Here is a 12,856-nt window from a genome sequence, read left to right as displayed (position 1 = left end):
CCACTGCCCCGTTCCCATGGCTGGGGATAGGAGGCCGGCAGAGAGGGGGCCACTTGCCCATGACTCCTTCTCCCTACCTGTCTCCCCTCTGCTCCTTCCCACTCAGGGTCCCCTGCCTCTCCTGGTCAACTTCGGGGTCTCTGACAGTGACCCGGGTCCCCAGCTGGCCCTGTGGGGGTGTGAGAGCTGGCTGGGTTTTCTTGGGAGCCTCTGGCACAGTGTGGGGGGGAACTGGGGGGTTAGAAACTGGCCCCCAGGAGAGATGGCCAGGGCAGCTGAGCCCTCTGGCCCTGCTCCTGAGCCCTGGCCCTCAGCCTCTCACAGAGGGGCTCCAACAAGTAGCTGCTGTCCTGTGAACCTCTTCCTTCATATTTTGAGAAGCTGGGAATGAAATGCAGGGCTTCCTGCCCGCTAGGCAAGTCTCTCTCCCTGAGCTACACCCAGCCCCTCTGGACCTCATCTCTGAAGAGGGGAAAGTGCCCCTCACATCATAACCGTGAGGCTGGCGCAGTCGTGAACACATTCTGTGAACTGTTGAGTGCTGGGTACTGATGTCAGTAACTCACGTTTACTGAGCACTTACTACGTGCCAGGCTGTTTGGGCATTTCCTGTCTATATAATCTATCCAGCTGCCCTATGAGCTATGAACTACGAATGCCCTCGCTTTACAGACGAGGAGTCTGAGGCTCATGCTCATGTAAGCACAAGGGTGGGGGCTAGGTGTAGGTTGCAAGCTGCCCCCTCCCAATGGGAAGTACAGGGGTTCCTGGCCAGGGACTCTGCCTAATACCTGTTTTCCTGCCCAGCCTGCCAGGTCAACGTCACGCTGGAGGGCCGTCTGGACACGCAGGGCGTGCTGAGCACACCCTACTTCCCCAGCTACTACTCTCCCAGCACCCACTGCTCCTGGCACATCACGGTGAGCCCTGCCCCCACTGCCGCCCGCCCTCTGTTCAGAGCACTCCACAGGCCTCTGGGACACAGGACAGGAAGGGCAGGGTCTGGTCCTGCTGAAGGCCCACAGGTTGAGGTCTGCGTACCGCCAGGGTGGGGCGGGGCATAGCCAGGGTCTCCCTGATGGTCACCGGGATGTCTGTTGAGTGACTGCCGCCGGCGCTCTCCCAGTGTTGTCTGGGGAGCTGGCGTCGCGGCGTGGTCCCTCCCACGGGTCGCGGGATGACCCACTCCTTCCTCCCAGGTGCCCTCTCTGGACTACGGCCTGGCCCTCTGGTTTGATGCCTACGCGCTTCGGAGGCAGAAGTACGACCTGCCGTGTACCCAGGGCCAGTGGACGATCCAGAACCGGAGGTACCGCCTCCCAGGACTCTCCCCCTCCCCCCAGGTACCCCTCTGGGAGCCCAAGTTCGAGCCTCCAGGGGCAGTTGAGGGAAGCTAGTGGAGGCTGGAGCTGGTGCAGGCCGGAGCTGGTTCTGGACCTTGTCCCGCCTGGTCCCCTCCCTGGTCCCTCCCCAGCCCTGTCCCAGCCACGCGCCGGCCCTACCAGGCCACGCCCTGGACCTGCCCCGGCCCCGCCCCGGCCCCGCCCCGGCCCCACCTCTCCTGCCGCAGGGTCTCAGTCACACACCTGTCCTCAGAAGCCGCAGGGTGCATTTCCGCGGGTGCTGTAGTCCTGTGTCAGGCACCTTGAGTTCATCGCTAGGATGAGGCGGGAGACAGGTCCCCAGGCACTCAGGGGCCCCCAGACCCAACAAGTGCCTGCGAGGCACCTCATCCCTCTTCCCGACTCCCCAGGCACAGCCAAAGACAGACACTATCTCTGGTGCTGACTGCTCCCACTCGTGAGTCCCCTGCAGGACACTCACCTGTTCTTTGCTTCCACCCTTGGCCCCTCTTGTAGTAACGAAGCAGCCAGCCCCTCTGGGAGGGGGGGACAGTAGACAGAGGGATCTGGCTAAGAGAGGGGTGTCACCAGGGTCAGAGTGGCTGGGGTTTAGCAGAATGCAGGTCAGTGCTCCCTGGGGTAGCCACTCAGGGCCCCTGCTGGTCCTGAGGGTGGGTGGGGCAGGCCATGGGAGGCAGGGAGCCCATGAACGTTCCCCTTCATCTGGGAGAATCCAGAGGGTGGGGACTCAGCATCTAAACAGGGCCATGGGGAACATCCTGTCCAGGGAGGAAAGCAAGGTCCAGACTGGGGGAAGGGCCGGGAGGGGAGGGAACCCACTGGAGGGAAGGAGGCCCTCCCCGGCAACTCTGTGGGAGAGAAAAGGTCCGGGAGGGAGGAGGGACCTGGAAGCAGCCTTCACAGAGCCTTGGATGCTTCCCCTCCCTGTGAGAAGGGCCACTGTGTCAGGGACATCGACAGAAGACTCTACATCTAATAGCAGGGGGCCTCTGCCTTCCCATCCCACTCTGGGACTCTGGGGATCTAACAGGTGGGGATTTTTTTAGGATGCAATTCTAGAATTCTTTTTATTTTATTTTATTTTTTAGTTGTAAATGGACACAATGCGTTTATTTTCTATTATATTTATTTTTATGTGGTGCTGAGGATCGAACCCAGTACCTCACATGCACAAGGCAAGTGCTCTGCCACTGAGCCCCGGCCCCAGCCCCAATTCTAGAATTCTTGATTTCTGGGCTTCACAGATTTTGAGCACCTAATATTCCACTCTTCCATTTGGAAGTTTCTAGAATGCTAGGATTCTTGGGTTCTGCAGTTGGTGTCCCCGTGGCCAGCACTTGCGCTCTGCTTGTTGGTTGATCCCATCAGACAGGACCGTCCTGACAAAAGTGACAGGATTGACAATGCTCAAGGGACATGACGTTCCTGTCCGGGCTTTCTGCAGTTTATCAGGGACCATGACTAAAAGAAAGGGCACGAAATGCCCGTGGTGTGACCAGGGCCAGGGCTGTCTGGGGAGCAGAGGCACTCCTAGCAAGGGGACCGGGGGTGTTCCTCGGCATGGCTGCCCGGCTCCTTCACGGAGCTCCCTCAGGGGCCCTCCTTCCTCACTCAAGCTGATAAGGGGGAGGTCACCACCAGCGTCCCCAGAGTAACCCTAAGATTGGTCTATGATTCACAGTTCTGTGAATGAAGGTGACGTGTTTTCCTGCCACTAGAGCTGACTCTGGTATCTCAGGGAGGCCTGGGAAGGAGGGCGGATGGACCTGGGTCCACTCCCCGGGTCCACTCCCTAGCCCCACCCCAGGGCAGCTCCACCCGCAAGGCACCAGGACCAGCACAGGTACTCGGTGCTCAGCACAGGGCGAGTCCTTTGGCCCCACACCCGGGGAATGGCACTGCTCTGTCTCCCAGAGCCAGGGGAGTCTCAGGAGGATTAGATGGCACCCAGAGGGGTCCAGTCAGGCCTCCCCCCACCCATCCCAGGCCACGAACAGTGGGATGCAGGATAGAGGTGCACACCCTGCCCCTGTGGGGGCCTGCTTCCTGCGCCCGAGCAGGCAGGCAGAGGGCTGGCTGCTGGGGGGCCCAGAACTCACGAGCTTCCGTGGTAATGGGGGGTGTGGAGTGGGAACAGAGATGGGGAAAGTCTGTTTGAAATGGATGATGCTCTAATGGCCCAGCTGTGGGCAGCAAGACAGATGCAGTAGGATGGGGGGGCCCTGCGGAGTTCTCGAGACCCACCGAACTGGGGACGTGTGGGCTGGACGGGTGGTTGAGTCAACCCTCCCCTCTGTCCAGTGGAGACCCTGAGGCCAGGAGGCACAGGACTCGGCCTCTTGTGCTGCTCCGTGTTGGGAGGGACTTTGGGGTGTGGCCAAGTGGGGGCTGGTAGGAGGGTGAAGCTTGGCAGGTCCCCACACCCTCACTCCCAGCTCCCAGGCCTCCTGTGGGTGGAAGGTGCTGGAACTCTGGATGTCCCGTCCTCACCTGGGAAGCACAGGGTCGGGCAGCCCAGGCCCCGATTTCAGGTTTGCCCAGCAGAAAGCCGTCGCTGATCTCCAGCCCCCAAGGAACCTCATTCCGGCCGGGGCTGTGAGGTGGAAGGGGCTGGAGTGGGAGGCCGCCGGCCAGGGCCCTCTGCTTTCTGCTTGGGTGAGGTCTTCCCTCTCAGCACTCAGAACTCAGCTCAAAAATGTGCCCCAAGCTAGGGGTGTGGCTGGGTGGCAGAGCATTTGCCCGGTTTGCATGAGGCTCACATTCTATCCCCAGCACTGCCTATAAAAGGGTGGAGATGTGAAACAGATCCCCCCCCCCCCCCCCCCGTGCTGAAGATTAAATGAGACAATGCATAGAGAATGTTGGCACACACAGGTCTCGATAATGAAGCATCGTGTGACACCAACCATTCGTTGCTACCTGGCTCTCACTGTACTAGTTGGGCACTGAGGCTTATAAGGTCATGGTACTGTCTTCTTCAGTCCCATCAACCCAGTGAGAAAGTAAGTGCTTATACCAGTGTCCTACTCTGTTTTCTCTGACTGTATCAAAATACCTGAGACAGGATAATTCCTAAAGAAAAAAGGTTTATTTGGCTCACAGTTCTGGATGCTGGAAGTCCCAGAGCATGGCACCAGCACCTGGTGAGGGCCTCGTATGTCATCATAACATGGTGGAGGGTGTCACATGGAGACAACTGCTCTCAAGGTGACCCATTAAACAATTAATTAATTAATCCATGAATCCATTCATGAGAATGGAACCCGCTTTACCCAATCACCTCCTGAAGGTCCCACCTCCAAATACCATTAACACATGAATTCCAGGAACTCACCCCAAACCACAGAGAGGCAAAGTCATTAGTGCAAAAACACCCAGTTTGTAAGCCAGAGTTGAGCCCAGGCAGCCTGCTGCAGAGCATGTGGGCACAGGTCTGCGGATCTGCATAGCGCGTGCCACCTGCCTCCCCCTCGGCTGAGCTGTCCCCCATGCTCTGTGCTGGTGGGAGCCGTGGTAGTGCCAGAGTCCCTCTTGTCCTTTCCTCTGAGAGCAACCCCGGGGTGCCACAGCCCTGTCTTCCAGACCATAACTCAGGGCCAGGGTCTTCTAGTGGAGCCTCATCCCCTCGCCAGGCTCCTGCATGCCCATGGGAAGGGAGGGCAGAGGGGGTCGCTGCCTCCCAGGAGCCTGGCAGCTGCCCTGGTGGTCCCTGGGTCTTGGTTTTGTTCTGAGGCTCTGGGATGGATGGGCCCCGTGTGCTGGGGAGTGCTGTGCCCCGGCTGCTTCGGTGCTGATAACAATCGCTCTTGATCACTCTGGGCTGATGCTGGGAAATTCTCTGCATGAGCATTTGTTGGGAAACCTGGCGTGGGTGGAGAGGTGGGCGGGTCTGGGGGAGCAGGCGTGGGGCGCGGGGTGTAGGGTGGGGAGGCCCAGCCCTTTGGCTTCTTGGTGAGGAGGCAAGGGGTGGTCAGGGGAGAGGGTGCCTGAGCCCTCAGGGCAAGTGGACAGGAAATGCCCGCCAGGCCTCCAGAGGCTGGGCACACTGGTGCCCATCACCGGCTGCCCTGAGCCTGCCCTGTCACCTGTGACCTCTCTAGACCCAGTGTCTCCTGGTGCTGGGATCCACTGAGCCCCCAATCCTGTTGGTGGCCTGGGGGCAGTGGAGGGACCCGTCCTCCTGAGGTGCAGCCGCAGCCTGCTGGGTTTCGCAGAAGCCACCTCCCTGGGTGCCACCGCAGTGCAGGCTTCCCCCTTTCCGGGAACCTGTCCCTCACTGGCTTCCTCTCCTGTGATGTCACTTCTCCTATGACCTGCAAAGCCGTTTCCACTGGCTCCCAACCCTGGAGGCCAGGCCGGGGTCAGGCGGCTGGGCTTACGGGGCCCCTGTGGCCAGCCTGGCTCTGGGGGCCTCTCTGCTCCCCACCCAGGTGCTGGGCGGCCAGTGTGCCTGTGGCCACACTGTGCTGGTGCTGGCCGTGGTGGAGGCTGGGTCCCATGTTCCCAGATGGCCACAGCCTGCCTGTCAGCCCTGTGCTGTCCCAGTCATTGCTCCTAAAACACGGCACGAGGGGTTCTGTCGCCCGGTTTACTGACGAGACCTAAAGCTGTCTGAGGCAGGATCCGGTCCCCAAGGCCACACAGGCCATTCAGGTGCCAAACCTCAAACTCAGTTCTGCAAGGCCAGGTCCAGGGCTCTGGCCACTGGGCGGGACACTGCCGTCCCCGCGTTAGTGCCGGTCTTCCTGTCCCTCTTTCCCTTTAGCCTGTCCTTAGGAAGGACGGAATGAGTGCTCCCCTCCTCTCCACCCACCCAGGAGTCTCCCATTCCTGCGGTTGCCGGCAGGCACGGTGGACAGGGTCCCCGCTCACCATCTGGTGAGGCAAGGACAGAATGCCCCAAGCCAGAGAGGCGGGACAGCAGGGCGCAGGGCAGCAGCGCCTCCCTCACCCAGCGCTCAGCCCCGGGGCACAGGGCGCGCAGCCGCAGCTCTTTCTGGGTGCTCCTGGGCGGCCTTGGTGGGTGGGAGGAAGGGGAGCCAGAGGCCAGGCGTCCCCCAGGAGCCTCCGCGGCAGGAGCAGGATGAGCAACTGGCCAGGCGGGGACCAGGCTCCAGGAGGCAGGCTGCTTGGGGAGAAGAGGGCCCAGGCTCACGGGGTCACGGGCCCTGGCTATTCGTCCCAGCCAGTGTTTCAGGGTCTCTTACCGTTATCATGTGAAGTAGCTGCTAACTTAAACTAACTGTAGCCCTGCACGGGCGGGGTAGGCTGTGTCCAGGGTGCACCACGCAGAGGCCGTGGACAGGGCCTCTTGGATGCTTGTCTGGCCCCCGGTAAGGAGAGGCTTTTCCCACGACCCCAGCCCAGCCCCTGCTCCACTGCAAGCACCAAAGGCTGCCGTGATGGACAGGTTCCTGCGGGGTGCAGGAACCCGGGGAAGGGAGCGCGGCCGCGGCCCATTGCCAGCAGAGGGGACATCCTGCTTGTGGCACTGGTGCCTCAGGCCCTGCCCAAGGCCCAGGCAACCACGCAGCTTCTCTAGGTTGAAATGTTCCGTTCCCTTCCACGGGGCTCTGTTTTCCCCCTGGGTCCCACAGCTTCTCCATGGGATCAATGACCCGGCATCCCCGAATCTACGTTTCTTAGGGATCCATTTGACTCCTTGTTCCCCTGCCCTTATTCCATCCCCTAGTGTCTCTGTCCACTTCCTGGGCAGCCTCAGGAGTAACAACCCGTGGTAGCCCGCTGGTCCCACTAAAAACCACAGACGGGTTGGTGTCTTAGCATGAAAAGGGCTGGGCTTGCTCCTGGGCGCCCCCTGGTGGTGCCAGGTGCCCCTCAGGTGCAGCTGGGGCTGGGGGCATCTAGGTGCAAGACCTTCGTTTTCTATCACTGTTTTCTATCTTGGGATCCCTTTACTCCAATTAAAATTATGGAGCAGAGGTCTTGCATGTGAAGGTCATACAGCTATAATTACAATGCTAGAAATTCACCCAAGATCATTTAAAATAGTTATTACATTTGTTTCCTCTTGCTCATAGTTTCAGCCACCCACTGTCACAAGGTCTGAAAATATCAAGTGGAAAATTCCAGAAATAATTCCTGAGCTTTAAGTAACTTAATTTTAGCATATTGATGCGACTTTTCTAGCTTATTATTAGTTATTGTTAATCTTTCACTGTGCCTAATTGATAGTTTAACTTCATCTAAGTATTAACAGGGAGGAAGGGCATCAAGGGCTTGGTACTATCTATGATTTTAGGTACCCATGGGGTCCTGGAAGGGACCCCAGTGGAAAAGGGGGACTACCATGACTCCTTTAAAATAATAATCAGCCTATTATGTGTTCATGTGGAAAACATTTGTGGAAAATCAGTTATGTTTTCTCAAGCCAAAAACCGTTGGCGACAGGGAAGAGTCATTTACACATTTTGCAACTTTCTTTAATAAGTGGCTTAAGAGCCCACACTGACCCTGGCATCTGCTTCTGCCCGCACTAGATGATATTATGTCTCACGTGGCGTCTGGAAAGTTCCGCCGTATCACTGTGACGGAAGCCAACAACAGGGTCTCACTATGACAATGACTTTGGATCCTCAGGGGTCCCCGGATGGCACCCTGAGGACTGCTCGTGGGTGCAAGGTCAAGAACAAGGCCGCGGTGTCTGGAGACGGACTCTCAGGAGGCCTGAGTCTAGGCCAGGCCCTGGAGGGGCATTCAAGGGGCTCGGTCCCTAGAGCTCATGGTGGGGGATGAGCCAGGGGGCTTCATGCCCAGCAGGCCAGCGGTCCGCCGGGTCCTGAGCAGCAGGACTCTGCTCCACCTCAACAGCGCCCTGTGGAAAAGTGGGCTGAGAGCAGGTCCTCCCGGCCAGGTGGGTGCGGGGAGGCCTGGGGCCTGCTCCGGAGGCTCGTTGGGGGTTGGTTGGTGGTTGATTGACTGATTGCTGTTGAGTGTCCGGCTCGCGGTGTTCCGGAAGTTCCGGCTCTGGGCATGAGGTGGCCAGCTGGCGGGGGCGTGTGTGTTGTGGGGTGTCCCCCCATACTTTGGGGCTGTCCCTGGCCTCTGGTGTCCACTACGCTCCTGGCTGGAGCATTTCATCCCTCTCTGGAGGTCTTGGGCCTGGGTTCCTTGCGGGACCCCGCTGCAAACAGCTTCTCTCTGTGCCTGTTGGGGAATCCCGTGAGCGGACGGGCTGTCCCCATTTGTATTGTGAGGGTATCCCACCGGGGACGGAGGGACCCCGCTGCTCTAGGGAGGGCCCCATCTCCCAGGGCCGCTTGCACCTGCTCTGTGAGGGGAGGTGTGAGGCCTGTTCTCTGGGGCCGGCTCCACCTCCCGTGGTGGCTGTCCCACCTGGCCTTCCAACTGAGCATCTTCCTGATGGGGAGGGCCTCAGTAGGACGTGAGGGAGCACCTGGGCAGGTGTGTTCCCACCTGAGTGTGGCTGTGCCTGGAGAATGTCCATCAGCTCCAGACTAGGAGTCCTCGTGGAAGGACCGTCCTTCCATCAAGCCAGAGGGCCCCGGGGAGCCTGCCAGCAGCCCCAGCAGGCGGACAAGGTGGACTGGGGAGCACTGCCTCTCAGGCCTTTCCAGGAACAAGGGGAGTGACCTCCCCTGTCTAGAGACTGGTCAGCCAAGACCGTTTGCCCCTGCTGGCACACAGGAGCCTTTTGTCGGATCCAAGGTCAGCAGGAATCATTTATAATAAGGAAGGAAAGCGAGACTCCGGGAAGGACCCTGACTGGCCAGAGTCTCAGAGCTCCTGGTGCCGGGGAGAATCTAGACTTTGACTGTTATTCCCTAGGCAATAGGGAGCCATTGAACATTCTGGAGCAGGGGAGGAACATAGCTGGCTGCTTTCTAGAGGTGACTTGAGGGTGAACAGACATCCCCAGGAGGAATCAAGACAGGATCTGGGGCTGGTGCAGCTCCTGTCCCTGCTGGCAGCCCGGTCCTTGCCTATCTGTGCACAGGGGCTTAGACTGTGCCTTCCCTTGAACTGGGAAACCAGCCGTGTGTCCCTGAGTTGTCTCTGGTTCCCCCCCCCAGGTTGTGTGGCTTGCGCACCCTGCAGCCCTATGCCGAGAGGATCCCCGTGGTGACCACGGCTGGCATCACCATCAATTTCACCTCCCAGATCTCGCTCACGGGCCCCGGGGTGCAGGTGCACTACGGCCTGTACAACCAATCAGACCGTGAGTACGGCCAGCAGCATGCAGCAGGGGACCCGGGACCCTGTGCCTCTCCCTGCTGCTTACCAGGCTGGCCGACTGTGCGTACGTGTGCGTGTAGCTTGCGTGCCCGTGCTTGGCTGCCACACGTCCTCAGGCACATGCGTGCTCACGCCTGCCCACACGTGTGCGCCTGCGCATGTCTGGGTACGGACACCGGCCTGTACCTGTTCATGCACGTGTATGCACATGCGTGTGGGCGCATCCTTGTGCTAACGGTGCCTTCCTTGCTTCCGTGGCCTCCTGTGGCCCAGCCTGCCCTGGAGAGTTCCTCTGCTCTGTGAACGGCCTCTGTGTCCCGGCCTGTGACGGGATCAAGGACTGCCCCACCGGCCTGGACGAGAGGAACTGTGGTGAGCCTCCATTCGCCCTCGGTCGTCTGCCTGCCCTGCGCAGTGCCAGCTGAGGCCCCGACACCTGGCACCTGCAGTTCCCCTGTTGGCACCCGAGAGTTGGGGCTCTCACTGAGCTGAGATGGCAGGAGCCTCACCAGGGCCACCCTGTGGGGCCGTGGCAGGGACAACTTGGGACTCGGGTCTCCCAACTCTCAACTCAGGGCTTCTGACCACGAGGCCAACACCCAGCTGTCGGTCTGGCCAGATGTCCAGGAAGGATCAGAGAGGGCGGGGGGCATCAGGAAGGGCAGGCACTGTCAGGGCAGCCTGGGGACAAGTCTTCTCCACTCTCAGATGGAGTCCTCGTCCCTTTTCTCCAGGGCCCAGGCTGCCAGCTCTTGTGCCCAGCCCAGGGAGGACTCCTGGTGGTCCCCTAGGCCAGGGCTTTCTTGGAAAAACACCTGAGCCCTGACTCCTGCTGCTGGGCCCGAGAGCCGCGGTCCAGGCAGCCAGGCCGATGTCCCCCTCCACTGCCATCAGAGTTTCCAGTCGGAGGGGAGAGGAGCAGGAGGAGGCAGAGAAGCTCCCCTGTAGGCTGACCCGGCCGCCATGCTGGGGAGGGGCTTCCTCCCTGAACACTGACCATCCAGGTTCCAGTTCTAGCTCAGCCAGGGGACGCTGGGCAAGTCACTTCATTCTGCTTGTACCAACGAAATGGGGTGTCTCATGGGGTTGTGGTGACACTCGAGCGCACAGTAGCTGGGAAAGAGCTGTGACCTCTCCCAGGACACACACGCTCCATGGGCACCACGGCCAAGTCCCAGCCTGGTCCTCGGGTGTCCTCCCACTGGCCCTTCTCTGTCCCCTCAGTGTGCAGAGCCACATTCCAGTGCCAAGAGGACAGCACATGTGTCTCACTGTCCAGGGTCTGTGATCGGCAGCCCGACTGTCTCAACGGCAGTGACGAAGAGCAGTGCCAAGAAGGTAGGCGGGGCCCATGGGGATCTGGAGGGAGACCCAAGGGGCAGCCGGGCTCCCAGCCCTCAGCACACGTCCCCAGCGAGGGCTTCTGCTCTCGGGACCAAACAATCAATCAACTTTCTGTACCTGTGCCAGTTCATCCATCAGTGTGTCTGTGCACTCACCCGCCCATCCTGTCCAACTGCCCATCCGTCCGTCTGTCCATCCATCATCCATCCATCCATCCATCTTCTGGTCTCCCCCATCACCATGTTTATCCATTGATTGATAAAATCATTCATTTATCTACTGAGTCATCCAACCATCTCTCCCCCTATCCACTGAACTACGCATTTATTGGTTTTCCTAATGACTGTTCTGGGAGTTCACTGTTGAATCCACCCATCCACCCACCCACCTACCCACCCATCCATCATCCACCCATTCATCCTCCACCCACCCATCCATCTATTCATCCACTCACCCACCCATCCATCATCCACCCATCCATCATCCACCCATTCATCCTCCACCCACCCATCCATCCACCAACTTACCCATCCATCCACCCATCCACCCACCCTTCCATCATCCACCCATTCATCCTCCACCCCATCCATCCATCTATCCATCCACTCACCCATCCATCCACCTACCCACCCACTCACCCACCCATCCATCATCCACCCATCCATCCATCCACCCACCCACCCACTCACCCACCCATCCATCATCCACCCATTCATCCTCCACCCACCCACCTACCCATTCACCCATCCACCCACCCACCCATCCATCCATCCACCAACTTACCTATCCATCATCCACCCATCCATCCACACATCACCCACCCATCCATACACCCATCCATCATCCACCCATTCATCCTCCACCTACCCACCCATCCATCCATCCTTCCATTCATCATCTATCCACCAACTTACCCATCCACCCACCCATCCATCATCCACCCATCCATCCACCCACCTGCCCACCTACCCACCTATCCATCTGCCAATCCGTCCACCCACTCATGTATCCACCCACCCACCTACCCACCTATCCATCTGCCAATCCATCCACCCACTCATGTATCCACCCATCCTTGTAACTGACCAGTCAACCAACCTTGCAGCCTGCCCAGTGATAGACAAGGCGGGGCTTAGGGGAGTGGGAATAAAAATCACTGGGGACATGGCCCCCGCCCTCCAGGGGCACCTGTCAGTAGGAGGACATGACTGGTGACTCCTTTGACCAGAACCTGGACATGGTGTCCGTCCAGTGATGTGGGAAGCCTGGGGTGTGGTACGCTCCCTAGGGCAGGCAGGCTCCAGGCCTTGGGGAGGGCTGGAGTTTAAAGGGGGAGAGGCAGCGCGGGGCGGGGCAGGCAGTGGGAGCCGCGGGCTCTGAGGTGAAGTGCAGCCAGGAGCAAGTGGGCGCTGGGCAGGGACAGGGCAGGGACAGGGAGCCTTCACGGGTCAGCCAAGGCTGGCCCTGCTCTGGGGACCCTAGTCTAAAAGTGGAGCCCAGTTCCACCTTCAGGGTCGGCACAGGAGGAGGGGCGCCACGCTGTGGCCAGGGGCTCCGTTCCTAGAGGAGACACAGCCCTGTTCTGGGCAGACCAGTCAGAGTCGGTGGGGGGCTGCTGGGGGTGCAGCCTTTTAGAGGAGTCCTCAGGGAGAGGCAGGCACCCTCAGTCCACATACCCACCTCCCAAGCTCCTCCTGGCTCTCCCCACACCGTCCTCCTGGACCCACTCCGGAAGGTCCCTTGGGGCTCCAAGATGTGCCCTCCTTGACCTGCCCTGTCCCCCGCCAGGAGTGCCATGTGGGACATTCACCTTCCGGTGTGAGGATGGGAGCTGCGTGAAGAAGCCCAACCCTCAGTGTGACGGACGGCCCGACTGCAGGGACGGCTCGGATGAGCGCCACTGCGGTGAGCTGCCCACCAGCACCTGCGCA

General features: G+C 59.8%; 1 protein-coding gene across 1 annotated transcript in view; it reads left to right on the top strand.

Annotated features, from left to right (window-relative positions):
* Positions 1 to 12,856, top strand: part of TMPRSS6 (transmembrane serine protease 6) — a gene marked incomplete at its 5' end in the record, with an annotated part of 31,266 nt that overhangs the window by 12,557 nt on the left and 5,853 nt on the right. Inside the window, 6 exons of the mRNA XM_081309725.1 lie at positions 808 to 920; positions 1,200 to 1,309; positions 9,419 to 9,564; positions 9,855 to 9,953; positions 10,806 to 10,919; positions 12,714 to 12,830. Coding sequence (XP_081165851.1) covers positions 808 to 920; positions 1,200 to 1,309; positions 9,419 to 9,564; positions 9,855 to 9,953; positions 10,806 to 10,919; positions 12,714 to 12,830 — 699 coding nt within the window. The remainder of the gene's footprint in view (positions 1 to 807; positions 921 to 1,199; positions 1,310 to 9,418; positions 9,565 to 9,854; positions 9,954 to 10,805; positions 10,920 to 12,713; positions 12,831 to 12,856) is intronic.

Source organism: Spermophilus citellus (assembly GCF_964194105.1).
Source record: "Spermophilus citellus genome assembly, chromosome: 10".
NCBI lineage: Eukaryota > Metazoa > Chordata > Mammalia > Rodentia > Sciuridae > Spermophilus > Spermophilus citellus.
This window is presented reverse-complemented; position numbering and strand designations above follow the sequence as displayed.